The sequence below is a fragment of the Sander lucioperca genome, chromosome 9 (assembly GCF_008315115.2).
Source record: "Sander lucioperca isolate FBNREF2018 chromosome 9, SLUC_FBN_1.2, whole genome shotgun sequence".
NCBI classification, from domain to species: Eukaryota; Metazoa; Chordata; class Actinopteri; order Perciformes; family Percidae; genus Sander; species Sander lucioperca.
In genome coordinates, this window is record NC_050181.1 from 31,635,750 (window position 1) to 31,659,278 (window position 23,529).

General features: G+C 40.3%; 1 protein-coding gene and 3 long non-coding RNA genes across 4 annotated transcripts in view; 1 reads left to right on the forward strand and 3 right to left on the reverse strand.

Annotated features, from left to right (window-relative positions):
- LOC116040897 (potassium voltage-gated channel subfamily H member 7-like) overlaps positions 1-23,529 on the reverse strand; it is a 107,272-nt gene that overhangs the window by 67,534 nt on the left and 16,209 nt on the right. Inside the window, exon 2 of the mRNA XM_036005175.1 lies at positions 3,447-3,611. Within this exon, the coding sequence (XP_035861068.1) occupies positions 3,447-3,611 (165 nt within the window). The remainder of the gene's footprint in view (positions 1-3,446; positions 3,612-23,529) is intronic.
- LOC118495882 lies at positions 4,717-19,254 on the forward strand. Its single transcript, XR_004898321.1, has 3 exons — positions 4,717-4,727; positions 15,430-15,432; positions 19,113-19,254. It is a non-coding gene; the product is annotated as an uncharacterized LOC118495882 (long non-coding RNA).
- On the reverse strand, positions 14,714-15,850 carry LOC118495881. Its single transcript, XR_004898320.1, has 2 exons — positions 15,768-15,850; positions 14,714-15,281 (listed from the first exon to the last, which is right to left on the reverse strand). It is a non-coding gene; the product is annotated as an uncharacterized LOC118495881 (long non-coding RNA).
- LOC118495880 lies at positions 17,056-22,268 on the reverse strand. Its single transcript, XR_004898319.1, has 5 exons — positions 22,076-22,268; positions 21,131-21,205; positions 18,335-18,418; positions 18,172-18,246; positions 17,056-17,137 (listed from the first exon to the last, which is right to left on the reverse strand). It is a non-coding gene; the product is annotated as an uncharacterized LOC118495880 (long non-coding RNA).

Here is a 23,529-nt window from a genome sequence, read left to right on the forward strand (position 1 = left end):
CGTGTATTTAGCCTCTCCCTTTGTCTCGTGTCAGATCATTTTGTGTGTGTTTTGTGTTGGTTCCTGTCGTGTTCCCCCGTGTCAGCTTTAGTCAGTTCTGTGCTTCCTGTATTTTCCTGTTTTTGTGCTTCCTTTATTTTTTGGATTCCCTTTTACTTCTTTCTGGAATTGTTTTTTTGCCTGCTGAAGCCCTCAGGACTCCCTTGGTTTATTTTTGTGTTTTGATAAAATAAATCCTCAGCTCACACTTTCTCCTGCCTGCCTCCCTGCCTGCGTTTGGGTCCTATTATTCCCTGCCATGTAACACATTGTCTCCTATAGGAGAAATTCATCTTGGGCATTCAAGAGAAACCTACATAGAAACATAATCATACGTTATCTCATTAATGTATGATTATGTTTCTATGTAGGTTAACTGTATGTTTATTGTGTGTTTATGCGCGATGTGTCACCATTTCGGTTCTCTCAAATGCCCAAGATGAATTTCTCCTATATGAGAAAATAAAGGCTTATCTTATCTTACACAAGATGCCAATAAATACATCTACACACCCACACAGTTCTGGGACGCAGGGGAGATTCCAGGATTTTTGGAAGTGGGGTGGCACAGGGGGGACCAATAATCAGTCAGGGGGGGCCTTGGGTATATATGTGTGTGTGTGTGTGTGTGTGTGTGTGTGTGTGTGTGTGCTAAATAAAACACATTGCATTCAATATTAATTTTGGTAGTTTTCATTTTGAAAAAATTGTATATCTGAATACAAAACACTTTTTATAGGTTCAGTCTGCTTTCAAAAAAATAAAAAATAAAACAATTCCAGTGCTGGTGTCATTATTTTGGATAGTCATCATGGAAACATTAATTGGTCATGTGACAAGGGCTGGGAAGATTGGCAGAACATGCAGCCAAATGACAGTACTCTGACAGTACTCTGATCCAAAATCACAATTGTCAGCTTGACAGCACTCTAGCCCAGGGGTATTCAATTAAAATTCAAAGAGGTCCAGTTAGAGAAAATTTTCTCAAGCAAAGGTCCGGAACATCATAATGTCTAACATGCCTTATTCAGTGCCATATATTTTGAGTAATTTAGTTTTACTGTGACCCGTCACAGGAAGCGCTTTTATTTTGAAGTAGCCTACACGGAAGTTGTCTGTTGTGTACTCTTGCTAGCTTACTGAGATGAACGTGAGATGTTAGATGCAAAACATGTCCGTCAAGCTTAAGTTGTTCACTTTCTTGTTTGTAAAACTGCAACATATTGAACAGTAAATGGTTACAGTAAAAGACAAGCAAAAATGTCACTTTATGAGGTTTTTTAACATTAATATGCGTTCCTTGTGAAGGAGTTCAAGTACCTTGGGGTCTTGTTCGCGAGTGAGGAGGGACAATGGAGCGGGAGATTGGTCGGAGAATCGGCGCAGCGGGTGCGGTATTACATTCAATTTATCGCACCGTTGTGACGAAAAGAGAGCTGAGCCAGAAGGCAAAGCTCTCAATCTGCCGGTCAGTTTTCGTTCCTACCCTCACCTATTGTCATGAAGGCTGGGTCATGACCGAAAGAACGAGATCCAGGGTACAAGCGGCCGAAATGGGTTTCCTCAGGAGGGTGGCTGGTGTCTCCCTTAGAGATAGGGTGAGAAGCTCAGTCATCCGTGAGGAGCTCGGAGTAGAGCCGCTGCTCCTTCGCGTCGAAAGGAGGCAGTTGAGGTGGTTCAGGCATCTGGTAAGGATGCCCCCTGGGCGCCTCCCTAGGGAGGTATTCCAGGCACGTCCAGCTGGGAGGAGGCCTCGGGGAAGACCCAGGACTAGGTGGAGGGATTATATTTCCAACCTGGCCTGGGAACGCCTCGGGATCCCCCAGTCGGAGCTGGTTAATGTGGCTCGGGAAAGGGAAGTTTGGGGTCCCCTGCTGGAGCTGCTACCCCCACGACCCGAGACCGGATAAGCGGATGGATGGAATATGCGTTCCCCCAGCCTGCCTATGGTCCCTTAGTGGCTAGAAATGGCGATAGGTGTAAACCGAGCCCTGGGTATCCTGCTCTGTCTTTGAGAAAATGAAAGCTCAGATGGGCCAATCTGGAATCTTGCTCCTTATGAGCAAGATTACCTCCCCTTTCTCTGCTTTGCACGCCCAGAGAATTTGACCCACCCATGAGAGAGAGGCATCATGGCTTTCAAACGAGCAAAGTGGTAGTTGGTCAAGGCCACACCCCCACTCTCCACCTTGCCCCCCTCTCTCCTCCTCAATAACTACAGACACAGAAATGGCACGTCCTAAGGAAAGCTCATTGTGGGACTGGCTCTAGAGGCTGTAATTCTGCACCAAAGCTGAATTTCGGGAAAGAGACTTCAGATGCAGTATTAGGGGACCACTAAGGTCTATATAAAAGAGACTTCAGATACAGTATTAGGGGACCACTAAGGTCTATATAAAAGAGACTTCAGATACAGTATTAGGGGACCACTAAGGTCTATATAATAGAGACTTCAGGTACAGTATTAGGGGACCACTAAGGTCTATATAAAAGAGACTTCAGATACAGTATTAGGGGACCACTAAGGTCTATATAAAAGAGACTTCAGATGCAGTATTAGGGGACCACTAAGGTCTATATAAAAGAGACTTCAGATACAGTATTAGGGGACCACTAAGGTCTATATAAAAGAGACTTCAGATGCAGTATTAGGTGACCACTAAGGTCTATATAAAAGAGACTTCAGATACAGTATTAGGGGACCACTAAGGTCTATATAAAAGAGACTAAAGATACAGTATTAGGGGACCACTAAGGTCTATATAAAAGAGACTAAAGATACAGTATTAGGGGACCACTAAGGTCTATATAAAAGAGACTTCAGATGCAGTATTAGGGGACCACTAAGGTCTATATAAAAGAGACTTCAGATGCAGTATTAGGGGACCACTAAGGTCTATATAAAAGAGACTAAAGATACAGTATTAGGGGACCACTAAGGTCTATATAAAAGCATCCAAAGAGCACCATGTCATGGGACCTTTAAAAAAACAAAACACCACTAAATGTTGATTTAAAATGCGTTGTAACTCGCGTTATTGAGATTGTAACGGGTATAATATTACTGAAATGTAATTAGTAATGCGTTATATTACTGCGTTACAGCAAAAAGGAATACATTACTGTAATTGCGTTACTTTTTGTAACGCGTTACTCCCAACACTGGTGAAATGTGTATGATATGTGTGTGAGTGTGTGTAATATATGTGTGAGATGTTTGTGACTGTGTGTGAGTGTGTGTGATATGTGTGAGTGTGCTGAGCATGTGTGATATGTGTGAGTGTGTTGAACGTTTGAGTGTGTGTGATCTGTGTGTGATATGTGTGTGACTGTGTGTGAGTGTGTGTGACTGTGTGATATGTGTGTGACTGTGTGTGATATGTGTGTGACTGTGTGATGAAACGTACCCAGGGGGAGGCAGGGGATCGGCAGTACTCTGTGCAGCTCTCTGGCTGGGGAGCTGCTGGCTGCTCTGGGGTCAGTGGGAAGCTTAAAGTTGAGGATGAACATGATGACCAGGCCGTTTTCATTCTTCACAGGAACCACGTCTATTGCACAGCTGAAACACACTCCTGCAGGGACACACAAGAGAACTATGACCGTTTCGTTCCTTTTAAACTGGCAAGAAACGTCATTAGATTCCAAAGATTTCCACTAGATGGTGCTACCAGACAGAAAATGATTACTCTGCTGTTCATAATATACATTCATTGACATTTGCACCATTTTAAAACAATGTATACCTTTTATAGTGAGCTGACGTCTCATTATTTAAATCTATCCGTAATGACTTGACAATAAGACATTTACATATTCTACAAAAACCTGCTTTTATGTACTGTATCCAATTAAATTCATAATATTGAAAGACAACGGAAGTGTCTTTAGGATTTTTTGGGAAGAGCATGGCCAACCTATTAATTTTTCTAAAAGGTTAGAACAACCCACGTGTAGCAGCACATACAGACTTCTTCTGAGTGTGCCTCTCAGTGCACAGTTTCACTTTTAGTAGATACAAGAGGATTGCAAACAGCTGAGCAAGGAGCGAGTGAGCTCACAGCTAACGAATGCAAAGTATGACCACTAGATGGCTCTACAAAATATATAGAAAAAAGAGAAAAGAATTAAAATAAAAATCAGGGGAAAAAAAACCATGGATGTGCAAAACAGAAAAAAGGAAAACAAAAAGAGATATAACAAAATGTAACCATTTACAGAATTTATGGCGACAGCATCAGAGCACACACACGTCAGAACAATTACAAAAAAGGACTGAAATCTATTTCTTCTATTTCTATTTAGTCCTGGATAAGCTGTGGCCTGCATTTGGAATAAAATGTTTCATCATAATTTCTGTCTATCACTATGTTCTTTTAGATGGCTTCAAGGTGTCTGGATTACTGTTATGTACTTTAAAAAAGTGCTTAGCCATTGAGTAATCCAAATGAGCTTTTCCATCAGCATACTTCAGTCCGTCAGTCGTCTCTTTGTCCGGCCTATTTAAAAACAACCACAGGTACAGGTGAGGTCAGGATAAGCGGTACACAACCAACGTAGTGTTACAGTTAATACATGTTTTGATGTCATACACCTTGTAAGTTTTAAAGTCACTGAATTTCTTGGATTCCTTCATATTAGCACAATGGTTGCAAAGGCCACACGTACCCTTAAATGGTTGATAAAGCCAAGTTTTCCTACTATTACTTTTTTATGATTACATTTTTTTTAAACAAAACAAAAAACATCACGACATGAACACATCACCTTCCCATCTGAACCCCCCCACTCGCCATCACCACCTCTATACACAAAATTTAAGACCAGATTAAATAATAGCCATAATGTTCATTACAATCAAATAACAACAAAATAAACAACAAAGTTTTCTTATTATTGGCAGGTAGATGGCTTGGCACTAATAGAGTAGGGGCCCTCTTGAAACTGATCTTAGGAGGAGCAGGAAAAACGTCCCTAAGAATAGAGTCACTTTTGATAAGAATCAGTTTGAGTGCATTATCCTCTTTAAGTAAATGCTAGAAAGCTGTATCCTGTGAGGAAATAAACTTACCCTTGTCCTAAAGGTTTTCTTTCCTTTTTTTTTAAAGAGCTCAGATCTAGAGGTAACTTGGCCTTTTTTTTAAGCATCCTAGACGTGTTATGGAACCCACGCAACTTCTAGGCAAGACCCGCCCTTCAATAACATTCACACACTACTATTGGCCAGGCGTCCATGCTTACGCTAGGTAACGTAACCCGATTTGTTCAGGTCCTATCCCCTGACCAATCGGCTAATTAGCTACTGTGCTTTCAGCAGTGTTTTTTTTCTGTTGCCTTCCTGTATACTGTTGTGAGGAGCAGTCCATCCTCACCCTTATGTCCAATTCAAGCTTTGCGACGAGACAAAACCGTTTTAGAACGTCGCAGAGAAAAGTTTCAGTGGTCTGAACCGGCCCGTCTCAGCTCGACTCAAGCCAGCTGAAGGTTTCGCTGTGCCTCAGCTGGTCAAGTTGCAGAGGCTGGTTTTAGAACTTAAAGCGTAACTCTTGCCAAAATGCAACCTAGGGTCTTTTTGTGAATGTACCCGAGTCAAACTTTCGTTTAAAAGCATATTTAGGACGGAATCGCCACTTTTAAGACTTACCGTATTTTCGTTTTTCGGTCAAATGGCCTTTTGAATGGGAGTAATAGGGGCACTTTTATGCTAGCCTCAAAATAGCTATTATTAAAACACTAAGAAGGCTCGACACAACATGAGACTTTGCTCCAAGTATCACCAGGGGCTCTACACCTTAACGAAAGCATTGACAACATTGTTTGTGTACCCAGAGTTTACTAAAAAGAAAGGTTTTGAACAACTCACCGTAGCTTTTGTTGTTTCCGGCCGCTACCACCTCGGCAGTCAAAACAAGTCGATATCCGAATGCGAATGAACGGACTCCATATGAGGCTCCTTTTTTAACTACGAGGTCAATATTGTTTTTCAATAACAACAAAACAAGAAATCATCCGTGCGTATATATGGAACTAAGCTTTAGGAGCTTTCTATCTTTACTCTCCTCCCTGTTATGTTGCATTCGGAAATCGATTGTTTTTGACTGATAAAATGGCTGCGGCCGGAAACAACAGGAGCTACGGTGAGTTGTTCAAAACCTTTCTTTTTAGTAAACTCTGGGTACACAAACAATGTTGTCAATGCTTTCGTTAAGGTGTAGAGCTCCTGGTGATACTTCGAGCAAAGTCTCATGTTGTGTCGAGCCTTCTTAGTGGTTTAAAAATAGCTATTTTGAGGCTAGCATAAAAGTGCTCCTACGACTCCCATTCAAAAGGCCATTTGACCGAAAAACTAAAATACCGTAAATCTTAAAAGTGGCGCTTCCGTCCTAAATATGCTTTTAAACAAAAGTTTGACTCCGGTACATTCACAAAAAGACCCTAGGTTGCATTTTGGTGAGAGTTACGCTTTAAGAGATGTCACCTGTTTCAACAGCCACTAACGTTATCCACATTCATATTTAGACGAAGCAAATGATATATCCATCTACAAAAAAGCCTAAAAGTCAGAAGTTAGAACGGAATTACAAAGAGGCGTTGTTATGGAGATGATACACCGTCTCGTCGTATTAGACCGGCTCGTTGCAAGAAGTTGCAAGTTTCAACTCATCTCGTTGCGACTCTTTGGTCTGAACTGGGCTTTAGAGAACTTTAGAATACTCAATACACAATTTATTATTTCTGTTTTAAGTGTTCAAAAAATTAATAAAACAACAAAAATTCCACCCACACCATTTTATCTTATCATTTCTATGGTTGTTATGATACATGAAATCCCCAATACCCCTATCTTGAATATACAGTTGGTCCTGGAAAAGAAATTTATTTTTAAGATTTCATTCTGTGAGCTGGAGAATAAACTCAGAAGGCAAGGAGTCAGTGGGCCTGCTCAGTAAAAAAGTATTGCAAGGCTTTCAATCCATCATCATGTAAAGCAGGGGTCACCAACCTTTTTGAAACTGAGAGCTACTTCATGGGTACTGAGTCATACGAAGGGCTACCAGTTTGATACACTCTTCTGAAATAACTAATTTCCTCAGTTTGCCTTTAGTTATACATTATTAATAATGATTAATGATACTCATCTATGTGAAGACACTGATCACGTTAATGATTTCTCACAATAATTATCAACAATGACAATAAGGTGGGAAACAGATATCAATATTCAGCACTTTAATCTCAGTAATTGTTAGAATTTCAGATGATCACTTACATCACTACATTTCATAGGAAAAATGTCCCATTTTCACTAGCCACTGACAAACCCTTTTAACAAATCATGAACTATGTTGCACTATGTTTCAAAAGGTTATCAATTATGTAATGTTAAAAAAACATATTTACATATTTTAAAATAAATCTTGTCACATTTTGAACTAATGACCAAATCTGTGGCATTTTTTACAAAATTATAACTGTTACATGTCATGAACACACTTTTAAATTGAACACAATTCTTCAATATTTTAATTCAACTTCGCCATGGCACTGCCATGTTGCCACTGACAACATCTGGTATCTGTTTCTTTGTTAGTGGGAAGACTGGCATTGCATGCTGTTCACCAGTGTATTGTAATCTGGTGTGTAACTTGACACTGCAACTGTGAGTGAGTCTTTCAGATGTGCATCAGTGAGGCGTGTTCTGTGTTTGTTCTTGATGAAGTTCATGTCAGAAAACGCTGATTCACAGAGATAGGTTGAACCAAACAGGCTAGCAACCTTCATAGCTGCTGTGCATACTCCACTGTACTTCTCTGTGTCAACAAGGCACCAAAAGTTTGGTGCAGCCTGGTAGGCTTTGAGGTGGAGGTCATTTTGCAATGTTACGATTTCAATCTCCACCTGTCCAGCATCCAAGTTGAACGTTGCATTTAGTTGCTCAGCAAAGCATGCTGTGTCCACATTCATGAAAGGATTGGAAATGAACGACACACATGGCTCAAGCTAATGAAGGTCACAAAATCTATTCTCAAACTCTTGCCCAAGTCTGTTTATGACTTCACAGTACTTTTCTGCAACTTTGTCAAATGTCTCAGATGCAGAAGCATTGTCTTTCAGCACCGACTCCACAGAGGGAAAGTGCAGCACCTTTTTTCTCTGTAAATCCACAGAGAAAATGTTCATCTTGGCTTTAAATGCATTTAAAGCACTTATCATATCAACAACAGTCTTACCTTTGCCTTGCAGCTTGCAGTTCAAGTCGTTTAGTTTCCCAGTAATGTCTGTCAAAAATGCAAGGTCAAGTGTCCACTCTGTGTCCTCTAGCAGTGAGACGTCTTCGCCTTTGGACTGCTTGAACTCTTTGATTTCACCCAAAAGTGACAAAAAACGAAGTAAAACTCGTCCTCTGCTGAGCCATCGGATTTCTGTGTGTAGCAGCAGGTCACCATATTCAGCTGACATCTCCTCCAATAGCACCTTGAAAATCCTGTGCTGTTTTGCTTTGGAGCGGATGTTGTTTATGATTTTTACAACGGGAGTCATCACGTGCCCAAAGCCGATCACTTTTTCACATAACGCCTGCTGGTGAATGATGCAGTGGTAATGCAGAAATGTTGGGAAGTCTGGGTCACTTTTACAGTGAGCGATGAAACCTGTATGTCGGCCGATCATAGCAGGAGCCCCGTCTGTAGTCACCGCTACCAGCTTTTCCAATGGTACCTTTTTCTGCACGAAAAACTCCTTCACCGTGTTGTAAATGTCAACTCCCCTCGTAGTTGTCTTTAAGGGCAATAGTGTCAGGAGTTCTTCTCTTGTGGAGAAATCTTCAAACACCATCCGGATAAAAACTAACAGCTGCGCTGTACTGCTGCTGTCCACGGACTCGTCACACTGGATGCTAAACCAGCTGCACTTCGCCAGATCCTGGTCCAGCTGATCGGCCAAGTTACCAGACATAGCTGACACTCGTCTAACCATCGTAGATGCACCCAGTTGGACGTCGGAGAGAGTGGAGATTAGATCGGTTCCATTTTTCTCGTCTTTAAGTACAGTGTTAGCAATTATCATCATTGCTTCTTTGACAACTTCTCCGTCTGAAAATGCCTTCTTCTTCTTGATCAGAAAATGTGTAGCTCTAAACGAGGCTTCGGTTGCTTTTTGTGACTTTTTCACCGGCCTCGTGAAAAAAGACTGTTGCTTACCCAAAGCTGCCTTTAGCTCACAGGCTTTTTCTGCCCGTAGTGCACTTCCCGGTGGGTAGTTAGCATGGTAGCTTTTGTGACACGTAGTGAAGTGTCTCTCCACATTGTGCCGCTTTGCCGTCGCCACAGTCGCCCCGCAAATGAGACACACGCAGGTTTCTTTCACATTCGTAAAAAAGAATTCCTCCTCCCATTCGTTGTGAAAGTGATAATTTTTCTTCCTTTTTTCTGCCATGTTTTTGGGGCAAGAAACTGCATAACTGCAGAAACGCAGCTACCATCTTCGCTGCGCCCGCTAGCTTACTCTCCACGAGCACTGGTTTTGTCACGCGCACAATACTGACCTTTGAACTAGAGTAGGTCAGAGTCCTAAACTTATCTAAAGTCATGTATAATGAACATATTTTTAAGATATTGTCATTTTTAAATATATATAAATGCAAGTGTGATTAAAAAAGAATAGCAACATAGTACAATAAAATTTCAGATGCAGCTCACTAGTTGTGCTATTTTTAGAACAGGCCTGCCGGCGACTCATGTGGTCCTTGGGGGCGACCTGGTGCCCGCTAAGGCCTGGATACCCAACCCGAGCCCGACGGGTCCCGACGGGTCCCGACGGGTCCCGACGGGTCCTGACGGTACCCGATGGGCCGGGCCGGGTTCGGACAGATATTTAGAAATAATGGTCGGGTTCGGGCCGGGCTCGGTCACATCAGCGTGATAAGGCATTTGTTGTAAAATGGTGCTGCGGCTCCTTTAAGAGAGATCTCTGTGTGTGTAAAGTGGGCAGAAGAGAGATGGAGAAAGAGGAAGCAGACGTGTAGATGCGACCGGAGCAGAGTTGGTGGAATAAGTTTAAGTTTTGTAGGCTACACAGTGTGTGCGGTGTCCGAGATAAACCCCAGACTGAAAGCCAAGTTCATTCATCTGCTCTCCAGAAACGGGATTTTAACCCCGACGTTATATAACGTCGGCCCTGGAGGTAACCAGTCTCCCCTGGTTTTCTGATCACGGTCGGAATCGAAGCAAGCAGGAAAGGTTAACACATTGAACATTTTAAATTAAACAGCTGATTAACGTGAGCTTGTTCCCCCGTGTGCGCTGATGACCATCTGTTGACATTTCTGAATGCCTTCCAGTTGCTTAATAAAATAATTCATTCATTTATAATAAAACATCAGATTTAAAAACTACATGCATTTTGTGTGCAGAAATCTTAATGTGTAAAGTAACTAGTAACTAAAGCTGTCAGATTAATGTAGTGGAGTAAAAAGAACAACATTTCTCTCTAAAATGTAGCGGAGTAGAAGTAGAAGGTTAGGATAGACCTTTAAAACCTCTTTGAGACCTTTCTGTTTAACCAGAAACAGCTCTGAAGTCGCAAACGCTAAACCCACCAGACTCCATTTTAAAAAAGCAATACCTTTAGCGTGTATAGAGCCAACATATTTTCACATATAAATCTGTAAACTATGTGTTTATTTCAACCAAAACTAGAGTTGTGATGGTTGGAAAAGTGGAAAGATGGCCCAAAACGGCTTTTCATAGTTTTATTTTGTTTCTGTTGACTTTGAATGAAGTGTATTTTACGATGCTAAAATTACTGATTGTTGTTCCCATCAGTCACTTAGACACAAAAACATAGACAAATAGGGTACAGGTTGAAAAAAACGGTAGTTACCCTTACAGTACTGGAGTAAATGTACTTAGTTACATTGCTGGTTGTGAAACAGTGCTAAACCTTGTGCAGTGATGGAGGAGTGTAATCACACAGAGTGTGTGTGTGTGTGTGTGTGTGTGTGTGTGTGTGTGTGTGTGTGTGTGTGTGTAAAATCACTAGTAAATGCTTACACTATGTCACATTACTACATTATATCTGGTTATTGCACATTATCAGTATTTATTGCAGGAATAATCTGTGCTGAGCCATGCAGTGATCTCTGGGAAGTCACATCCTCCCTCCTCCATGTCAGTGGTTTCAGCTTCAGCATTGTGCAACATCTTTCATAACCAAGTCAAGTCAACCAAGTCGCAATCGAAAATACGTTTCTCTCCAACCTACGGTGCAAAGGGCATGTACAAATATGATATAAAAGATATGTAAGGCAAAACCAAACAGTATAGAAAACTAAATCGGTCAGAATTAATGAATCATTTTCACTATGTTTATACATATTTGGGGGAATTTCACACTTCTTTGTTGAACCTTGGTATAAATGCTCCTTTACCATTTGAACACGTTTGATGCTGTGTTAATTAATGATAACTGATGACGACACCATGAAGGGGCTGTGAGGTTATGTGTGGCTATGGTACACGTGCTGCTAGTTACATTTGTGATAGATGTATCATTCAGTGTTTAGTGTAACATAGCACGCTGTTATTCCTGTGACGGGAGCAGAAACTCCTGGCATTGAAGGAAACATAGCTGTTAGTCTTTGAATCTTAGGAGAAATTCTACATACACACTGACAACATAATGACTGGGTGAGCTTATGTCTTCATTTCTTTAATTCAGTTCAAAACAGAGAAGCTTATATACAGACTGTCCTTTTGTCTTCTATTGACACAGGATTTATGAAATGCAGTGTGTGTGTGTGTGTGTGTGTGTGTGTGTGTTTGTGTGCATGTGTGAAGAACAAAGACAGGAGATGGGGGGGAGGGGTAGTGTTAGGACTAAATTGATAGCTAGGATGGATTAACGTAGCTACATGCTAACTTTTTCTACCTAAATTACATCTCAATGACACAGCTGGAAGACCATCTGCTATAGATTAAACACACGCACACACACACGTGCACACACACACACACACACACACACACACACACACACACACACACACACCCCATAATAATCCATTGAGACTGAATCTTGAGCTGAACCAACCTTTCTGAATACTAAAGTTACTGCACTCAGGAGAGACTAGTTTATGTTTCCAAAAACTTTAGAAATAAATGAAACAGACTTTGACTCCATTTTGGATTAAGCACATCAATACCAAAGGCAACAAGGAGGAGCATATCACACGACATGGTTAAGATATGTTTGAGACAAATAGTTGAGGACTGATTTTCCATGTAATCATGCTATTTTCTACAAGTTCTTGTTCTGGATTAGTCATCTAAAGTGTTATTGTGTGATCAATGTTACTTTGTTAAACAGAGGCTGAGGAGCCTTTATTTATGGACCATGTACCACCATCTGACAACTGCACGCGGAACGAAGTGTTGCTTCACAATGTAGATTTAGAAAGTGGTTAAATTGTAACTGATCTGATCATGTTTGCTTGTTCCCACACTGTGGTGCAACAGCTTACAGTAGATGTGCCTTCCACTCTGACAGCAGCTATCCATGCAGACTACTGGCTCTGCTTCTGACACTAAATCAGATGTAATTCATAAACATGAACGCTGGTTTGCAGGCAACCTTGTATTATGTTTAAACCGACTGCTGCTTGCTCATCATCTTCTTTTGGCGTTTCACTTCAAACTGCGAGCTGGTTTTAATGAAAAAGTTGCTCAGTTTAGCACATCTGGCCGCGTCACTTTCTAGAGCTTAATTGTCGCCTTTTCAGCGCCGTTTTTGCACTTATTATTATCTATTTTTTTATACGGTAGTTTCTCTTTGCTTGCGGTCACAAACACCACTAACTGAGGTGTACGAGGTGACTTTTTTTTTTTTTTTTAGCAAGGTGCCGCCATCGGGGTAGTGAAAGAATAATTATGTCATAATAACCAGACTGCACTCTGGGAGTGGGCTGCAAGAATGTAGAGAACGGTGGGCTGCAAGAAAAAAATAAATAAATAAAAAGAGTGGGCTGTGAGTGAAGGCAGCCTTGGGACAGCAGCCATGATATATTTCAAGCCGGTACCATGACTGAACACCGGCGGCCCTCGTGACCAAAAAAACTGACCGGCCCACTGGGAATTCTCCCAGTGCTCCCGAGTTCCCAGTTTATATATGGTTAGAAGATGGCTGTGTCTCATGTGACCTTGTTATTTGTACACGCTGTGACTATACAAATCACAACATGTAAATAGGAACATGTTGGCGTTATTTTGTCACTTATTCGGAGCAGTAGGCTAGTTGGAACCGATTACCTCCAGGATCCGTGCTAGGCTAAGCTACCGGTGGAGCCGTCGGACAGAGTTACAACATGCACGGAGATGAGAAGGGTATGTATGGACTTATCTAACTCTGGGGGTTACGGTGAATATGCTAAAGTCCCAATAAGTCAGCGTGTTCCTTTAAAGTTGGTTCAGTGCCAGGTGAAGTGGCAACACGTTACATTGTGGAAAGTCCCCAAACTAAATCATGCTTAGGGCCCCCAAAAGTCTAGGGCCGGCCCTGGATCCATCCAAAGAGGTTTTGTGGCTCTGTAACATCACGCTTTTTTCACATTTGATCCTGACAGACAAAAGTTCTAATTCACACAACCAGTTAAAGCTAAAACTTTTTTTTGGTCTTTGAACCAATGAACAATGCTGCTGGTTTTCTTTTCTTTCTCTTTTACAGACAGATACCTTCTGAAGACAGTGTGCCTTTAGGAGCAATAGGATTTGGAGGTGAAAGACAGACATCGATAAAAAATAGGACACACTTTGTTTTGTAAATATAGCTTTTGTTTCAACAGCATTTCCATGACTATATTCCAACATGAATCCCCTGGACATCTTTGAAATGAGATGCTCCTGCATCCACTGTGGTAATGGTGGCTTAGTTGTTTTCCCCAACTACCCAGATTAATCTATTCTAGTGTGTGTGTGTGTGTGTGTGTGTGGATAATCTTTTGGCTCTTTCCATTAATCTCTAATCCATTGTTTTTTTATTTCTTTGGGCTGATATGGTACTTATGCTCTAATGAAAACTATGATCCTATTTCTCTCATTGTCCCAAAATACTGGCACCGACCTTCACTATGACCTCAACACACACACACACACACACACACACACACACACACACACGTGCACACACACACACACACACACACACACACACACACACATTCCTGTATGGGCATCAAAGTGAGGACCGGATATAACTACTATGGAAGTGAGGACCACCCTTTCTGCTACACTTACAGACAAAATAATGCTACATTTAAACACTAGATGTCTCCCTGACTCAGTTTTCCACCTCAGATTATTTTTAAAACTAAGTATAAGAACCGTCATTCTACCATTGAAGTGAGGACCGTTTCTAGGGGGCGCTATTGGGTTCAGTTCTGGCTAGACTATTTTAACTACCTTCTTTCTTTTGCTTGCAGTTATTCTTTGCTACCATTTTATGTTTTAAGAACAGACAAATAATGTAGTAATATATCAACTGGAGAGTCTTTGAAGAGTTACAGTTTGAGGTTCATATACAGCAGCAGAATATATACACAAATGATGTGACCATTGAACAGACTACTGCACAAAAGCACAGATGAATTTCTGAACTAAAGTAAAGCAATAAAAAACAATAAGTGTTAACTCTTAGTTATCAGAACATTTATTTCAGTTTGTTCAAACATCAACTTTGAGAATTTGCTGCTTTCTTTCTCACTTGTGATAATAAACTTGTCACAACAACTGTCATTTGAACAAAATATACCTGAAGACAACCTTAAACTTTGTTTTAGGTGTTTTTCAATATGTTCTGACATTTTATAAAAACAAACCTAAGAAAATATTTGTGCAATTAATAGATAAATGTGCCTTATTTCTATGTTTTGAAACACCACTTCAACACTACTGCACATCAAAAGAACTGCAGCAGACATCAACTAGAACACAACATTATATTGCACAATAAAGATCTTCAAAAGTGAAGCTGCCGTGTAGCACACCTCCGGTTTAATGTGACATTTGTGTTGTACACAAAATTCTTTACATCCTTCCAGGATCTTTGACACAAGGCTTCCTCTTCTTTTATGCATCGCATGCAGTGTTCTTTACCTGGAACGCGGCGCTCTGCCATAAACTTTGCCATGTGTTTGTATACCGCACTCCTCTCTGCTTCACTCCACGGTCTCTTCACCTTTAATATGGCTGGCACTAAAAATGACAGAAAAGACAATGTAGATTGTGTAACCTTAAATACATACTGTACATCTCAGTGTAGATTCCTTGACTCTGCTCATGCACGCCTTGCAAGCAGTCACAGAAAGCATGTAATCAGAGCTTTGAAGTTAAGTCTAGACAGTAAGTATTTGGACATGTATACAATTTTGTTCTTCAGTACATTCAATTTTAAATAGAAAAATGGATAGTACATTAAAATGCTTATTTCAGGTTTATTTAGAGTAGGCTTACAAGCTGGTACATCAGGGAGCACATATCGTTTGACTGAAAAATCATTTGTATGGTTATGAAAACCCCCTTTATGACTCTACAGCAAGTTCAGAATGCTCTCTAGGATGAAAGCGTACATGTTTCTTTGTCAAACTTTATTTGTGTTGAAGAACACAAAAAGTCCAACTGTCCAAATACTTGTGGTCTGGACTGTATATATCTTTTTTTGTCCAGTTTTAAAGAACTTACCCATTGCTTCCACTGTCTTGGTCTTTTTACATCTTTTCTTCTTCTGTGAGGGCCTCTTCACCAAGCTTTTTCCTGGACTCTGATATACAACAGTAACAGACAAACATTGGCATTGTTAGTTAGTGAAATCTCAGGTATAATGTAGGGCTGAAACGATTACTCGAATAATTTGATTACAAAAAAGCTTCGAGGCAAATTCTCTGCCTCGACTGCCTATGACTAGATAGATGGAGTGACCTATCTTTCCTACTATATAGCCTTTGTTCTCGCTCAGATTCGCTGGAGTGATCTATCTTTTCAACTACATAGTCTTTGTATGACGGACCTGCCTTCCCATTGGTTGAAAAACGTCAACACAATCTCGCAAAGCATCATGGGAGAATTATGCTAGACTGTAGCACGGAGCTAGCGGCAGTAATGACCGAAAACGTGATAAATTATGGACATCAAGTGGATAAATCTAGGATGTAAGAGTTTGGATTTATTGCTCAACAACTCAGAAAAAAGGCACAACTTCCAGGCTGGATAGAAAAACTCCTCTGAAGGCTAAAAAGACACCAAAGACACCCGTGATGGCTAACTCCTTAGCTTTTAGCAGGAAAAATCGGTAAGAAGCTACATTTTATAACAGTTGTGTAACTGCTATAATCATCTTATGCTTTGTATGTGGGCTTAATTGAATCATAAGCTTTCAATTGTTGTCGCATGGCTGTATATTTTGAAGATTTAATGCTTTATAAAAACGTTCGTGAATGGAGGTTACAGCGACGCCACAGCCACACAGTGTGCCGTCCACGGTACAGTGATCCTTGAGAGGTTAAGGCAAAATCATTTTTTTATCCGATTACTCGATTAATCGATGAAATAATCGCTAGAATATTCGATTACAAAAATAATCGTTAGCTGCAGCCCTAGTATAATGCATATTCAGGGTTCATGTGTATTTAAATGCTGACAGTAAAACATAACTACCACAATCTGACAGTTGGCTGCTAGCACTTATATTTCAAGAGGTCAAAACTGTAAGCAGCAATGTGCACTAGAATATTATATTACTATTATACTATAATTTGTCAAAACGCAGGAGTTTTTGTAAATTTCATAATTAACACCATTTAACTCACCATCTACACCTGAACTCACATCTTCACTGAGGGGCTCCAGTCTCCTTTTGGGGACAAGAGGTCAGAACCTCCATCTGAAAAACAAGAGCAAGCTAAAAGTGACACCTCATCCTATGCAGCGTCTGAAAGAAAGACCCAGTAAAAGCATTTTAAAGAACTTACCCATTGCTTCCACTGTCGTAGACTTTTTACGTCTTTTCTTCTTCTGTGAGGGCCTCTTCACCAAGCTTTTTCCTGGACTCTGATCTACAACAGTAACAGACAAACATTGGCACCCGTTAGTTAGTGAAATCTCAGGTATAATGGATATTCAGGGTTCATGTGTATTTAAATGCTGACAGTAAAACATAAAATCAAAAATCAATAAAAAAAACAAAGTGAAAAAAAAACATAACTACCACAATCTGATAGTTGGCTGCTAGCACTTACAGTATATTTCTGAGGTCAAAACTGTAAGCAGCAATGTGTACTAGAATATTACAAAATAGTTCTTCCTCACAACTGGATCACCATTGGACAATAATTTAACTACCATTTATATATATATTATATATTTACTGTGATACCCATCTCAAAAGTGTAACAAATTGTAAAGAAACAAAAGGATGAAATGATGACAAGTAATATAATTCATGCACATGATATTAAAGGACAATTCCGGCACAAAATTAACCTAGGGTTTAATAACATATGTGTACCTAGTCAACCGTTCTCTGGGATATGTTTTCATGCTAATCTAATATGTCTCTTACAGTCCTGACCAGTCGAACCACGAACACTGTGTTTGAGCTATGTTACTGGTTGCACAGCATTCGTCGTTCGACTGTTCATGACTGTTTTCCAAGATGGCGCCCGCATGTAAACATGAACGCTACTGTCTTTATAATCTCTTTTTAATAAACTGTCTGTACACTTACAAAGTTCTCAATGCTTTGGTTTACATGTAAGGACCCTCATTATGCTACCGTTGAAGTGTGGTGCTGTTTTGAGCCCAGTTCGTAGTATAAAATAGTGATTTACCTTGTGCTCTAAAAGGTAGCGTTAGCAGCTAACCACTGGTTTGCAGTAGCTTGTTTAAAGCTAGAAACGCATTCAATTGACATGAAAACATATCCCTGAGAATGGTCGACTCAGTACACGTGTTATTAACCCCTAGGTTAATTTTGCCCCGGAATTGTCCTTTAAGTAGTACTCTACTAAGTTTGAAAAAAAGCTAGCAGGGTCCTTTGTAAAAAGGCAGGAGTTTTTGTGAATTTCATAATAAACGTTATTTAACTCACCATCTATATTTAAACTCCCCTCGTCACTGCAGGAATCCAGTCTCTTTTTGGGGGACAAGAGGTCAGAAACTCCATCTGAAAAACAAGAGCAAGCTAAAAGTGACACCTCATCCTATGCAGTGTATGAAAGAAAGACCCAGTAAAAGCATTTTAAAGCACTTACCCATTGCTTCCACTGTCGTGGACTTTTTACGTCTTTTCTTCTTCTGTGAGGGCCTCTTCACCAAGCTTTTTCCTGGACTCTGATCTACAACAGTAACAGACAAACATTGGCACCCGTTAGTTAGAAGTGTGTAGTGACATTTCATCCACATTCCTCTCAGTAAAGTTGATTAGATTCTCACAATCATCATGTTTGATTCATTTTCGTTCTGTCACTAACATCTGTTGATCCTGCCATTTCTCTTGAGCATCAGTTGGTCCCCAGTGTGTTATTTTTGTAAATTTAACCAACCAATCCACTCTCTGCCTGAGCACCTACTCCATAGTTTGAAGTTTCCCAGAGTATATCTCTAGTACCAGCACAGTAGCCCTAGTCATTTGCCAGGTCTTTTATTGTGCCTCCAAACCGTACCGTCTAAGTCCTATGACCTGTATTTGCCTGTCTGCCTTTGTGATGTTGACCACTGTTAGTTTTTTAGTCCGTGCCCTGGCTTTCTAAACCCTTCTGGTTTGCCTCAACACTGCTAATTTATTGGCAACCTGCATTCTGCCTGCTGATGATACAATCACACTTTTTACTAAACTACTCCTGTTGGTGGTTTGTAATCAATGTCACATGTTAACCTTAAGCATGACTGATCAATGATGATATGGTGAACAGTGCTGTAATATATACATAATTTGTAACTGATGGGTTGAAGTATGAAAAACCGCCAGTAGGGTAACTTTAACAAAAGGAATTCTGTAAACTTTCATTTTTCACTGCACGATGAACTTAGATCACAAATGTCAAACTCAAGGCCCACAGGCCAAATCTGGCCCTTTGCAAAGTTTGATCTGGCCCCCATATCATTTTAGATTCACAATCGATTTTGGACTGACTAGTTATTGTCACTTTTTACAAAGTTTTGGGCATTTTTTTCAACGTTTTTGACCCCTTTTCCGTCGTTTTTGGCATTTTCTTTGACATTTTGTCAACCAAACTGTGAGATGTTTGACTTTTTCGATGACATAAATCAATACATGTCTGGCCCTTGGTGTGATCCTCATTTTCAAGTGTGGCCCTTAAGCCTGGTTCACACGGGATGATTTTAAAATTGTCGGCCGATTTTCCAATCCTGAGAGACCCCACACACGGCGATAAAAAATCACGGTCTAACAGTTTTGGTCGTACAGTGTGTGGTGCGCAGCACACGGCAAAATTAACACATCACACACGAACTGATCTGACTCCCGAGCATTCCCAGGTCAGACGGGAAATCTCGCAAAATCCCTCGAGATCAAACGTGACTTCAGAGTAAACAATCATGGCGGACGAAGAGGATGCAGTGGCGATAGTTTGTAGTTTGTTTTTAACCGAAAAAAAACGTTATCAAAAGAAAAGGCGATGGTCAATGAAGTGGAGACAACGCGAGCATGGACTATACTTGCTCTACTTATCTCCGACGTCCACCGGACTTTCTGGTGCGCCGTGCCGCCGGCTGTTTTGATTTTGTTTCCCGGTGCTTTCCTCGCCGCCTCGTCACCTCTCTTTCTGATTGGCTACACGCCACAGTCCACAGGCTGCGTGCTCGTTTGTCCCCGGGGGACACCACACAGGAGGAGAAATCGGGCCAAAACAATCCAACATGTTGGATATCCCCGATTTGAGATGGGAGCGGTCCCGACGTCCTTCCGAGCAGACGAGAGCAGTCTTAACACACCACACACGGCAGGAACATCTGATCAGATTATTTTACCATAATCAGAGCATCCTTAAGATTGTCGGAAGGGGTGAATCGGGGCTAAAATCAGCCTAATTATCCTGCCGTGTGAACCAGGCTTTAGGGAAGTTGAGTTTGACACCGCTGACTTAAATAATAAATGCCATTTAACTCACCATATACATCTGAACCACCATCCTCACTGCAGGTCTCCAGTCTCTCATTGGGCGAGAGGAGATCAGAACCTCCATCTGAAAAACAAGAGCAGGCAAAAAGTGACACCTCATCCCATGCAGTGTATGAGAGGATGACCTAGTGAAAGCATGCAACTGTATCTGCAAAGAAGATTAAAATGATACATGAAAGTTTACAACAGTGGGTATGCACTGGTGTCACTTTAAGTCACACTAGCCTCTTACAACCACTGAGTAGCCTGACAATGACAAACCCATTATTGCTACAATGATTGTGGCGCCTGTTAAAATATCTAAAACATTGTTGATTTCTGTTTTAAAGAGCAATAAAATAACTCTGAAATACATAGCTCAACTGTTTTGTGCCTGTATATGTATGTACATTACGTTTGAACCGGAGGGCACAGAGCACAATTCCTCCTTTCAAAATATCAAGTCACATAAAAGGAATTAATGTTCCCAACCCACTGCATGGCTTGTAGACAGTCACAGAGAGCGTTTAATGGTAGCTTTAGAAGTATATACCTTTTTTGCCCAGTTTTAAAGAACTTACCCATTGCTTCCACTGTCTTGGACAATTTACATCTTTTCTTCTTCTGTGAGGGCCTCCTCACCAAGCTTGTTCCTGGACTCTGATATACAACAGTAACAGACAAACATTGGCACCCGTTAGTGAAATCTCAGGTATAATGGATATTCAGGGTTCATGTGTGTTTAAATGCTGACAGTAAAACATAACTACCACAATCTGACAGTTGGCTGCTAGCACTTATATTTCAAGAGGTCAAAACTGTAAGCAGCAGTGTGCACTACAATATTACATTATATTACTATTATATTATACTATAATTTTTGGCAAAAGGCAGGAGTTTTTGTAATAATAAACGTCATTTAACTCACCATCTACATCTGAACTCCCATCTTCACTGAGGGGCTCCAGTCTCCTTTTGGGGGACAAGAGGTCAGAACCTCCATCTGAAAAACAAAAGCAAGCAAAAAGTGACACCTCATCCTATGCAGTGTATGAAAGAAAGACCCAGTAAAAGCATTTAACTGTATCTGCAAAGGCGATTAAAATGATTGATACATGAGTTTACACCAGTGGGTATGTACTGGTGTCACTTTTCAGGTCAGTGTTTATACACACACATATGATCAAATTCAACTGTTCTTTCCTGTAAAGTCTAATATGATGCCTGTAATCAGTTTTTGTTGACACTGTCATGGAGGTGGTAATTCAATCCTGTGTATTAGCACTGCGGTCATAGTTAGAGATAATGTACTGAACTGCGTTACATTTAGAGGTATTCCTAACATTCTGACCACCTCATTTATGTAAATATGGAGGACAAAAAATAGAAACACCTTTTTGATATAATTGAGTCCACTACAACACCACCTTTAATTATAACTTCAATAATAAGCATGTGAATTGACATATTTATGAATTTGTCAAAAATAAATTAAGGTAGACATTATGGCAGGGCTGTTGTGTTGGACTGCAGTAGACTGTACAGGTGCAAGTAATAAAGGTGGATACTGAGTGTAGATTAGGGCAGCAACCAACAATTATTTTCATTATTGATTCATCTGTCCCTTATTGTCAGAAAATAGTGGAAGATTTGAATTATAACACAAAGATATTCATTTTAAAATTATATAAAAGAGAGTAATTCTCACATTTGAGAGTGTAGAACTAAAAAAGGTACAACTAACAAATAAATTGTTGGTTAGAAATTAAAGATTAATTAGTCTAATTGAAATAATAGTACAAATAAATAACTATTGCAGCTCTAATATAAACCGGTTTAAAATGCACTGCGTTTTTTACTTTTAAAAACATACCTTCATCCACCTCGTTAACTCGTTTCCTTTTTCTCTGTGGGACACTCTCAGAAGTCGACGTGGGACTTTTACCTATGAAAGATAACCATGGTCAGATATTAGTGCTCTGTATTCAAAAATCCTAGTACAACGACTTATGTTAATTAAAAGAGAGTTTGTACAAATACTACTCTAGATCTACTCATGTACCTGAACTGATAACGGCATAACTAGAGTATATTTACAGTTATAATTTTGTCATGCCACTTATAGAACATCTACCCCAATGTCTTATAAAGCTAATAATGGTGTCCGATTTCAATTTAATGCCTTTTTGTGAACATGAAGGGTCTCCTTAGGAGGAGCTGCTAGCTAGGCTATGTGTCCCATTTAATCCTATGGGAAAAGATCGTTGCTACACTTTCTGCATAACTTTCGTATATTTACAGTTTGAATTTTGTCATGCCACTTATAGAACATCTACCCAAATGTCTTTTAAAGCTAACTATGGTGTCCGATTTCAATTTAATGCATTTTTGTGAACATTAGAAGTTTCGTTAGCTTCGTTAGCTAGCTAGCTAGCTAGCTAGCTGCTACTGTCCCTTCAGTGCTAGCTTTGTGTAGAGATCACGGCTAGTTAGCTCCAATTTCGGCATAACTAGTATAGTTACAGTTTGAATTTCGTCACACCACTTATATAACATCTACCCAAGGTCTTATAAAGCTAATAATGGTGTCCGATTTCAATTTAATGCATTTTTGTGAACATGAAGGGTCTCCTTAGGAGGAGCTGCTAGCTAGGCTATGTGTCCCATTTAATCCTATGGGAAAAGATCGTTGCTACACTTTCTGCATAACTTTCGTATATTTACAGTTTGAATTTTGTCATGCCACTTACAGAACATCTACCCCAATGTCTTTTAAAGCTAACTATGGTGTCCGATTTCAATTTAATGCATTTTTGTGAACATTAGGAGTTTCGTTAGCTAGCTAGCTAGCTAGCTGCTACTGTCCCTTCAGTCCTAGCTTTGTGTGGAGATCGCGGCTAGTTAGCTCCAATTTCGGCATAACTAGAGTATATTTACAGTTTGAATTTCGTCATGCCACTTATATAACATCTACCCACGGTCTTATAAAGCTAACTATGGTGTCCGATTTCAATGTAATGCTTTTTTGTGAACATTAGGGGTTTGGTTTCAGAGGTCTAAGAGGAGGCTAGCTAGCTCTCATTGATAGAGCTCCATCCAGCCGCAGCTCTATCAATGAGACTCACGGACAAGAGGCGTTTATTTCCCCGATCGTTTGTTTAAATAACTCAACACACATATCCATTATAAGATTAACTAGAACCTGTGGTGAGAGATTGCGGGTGTAACAAGCTCGCTGACCACGCTCTCAATCACACACAGCGGCCATTTAGCAGGAAGAGAGGAGCTGCAGGCCCTGGAGCTCTGTCAGGGCAGCGGCGTTTGGTA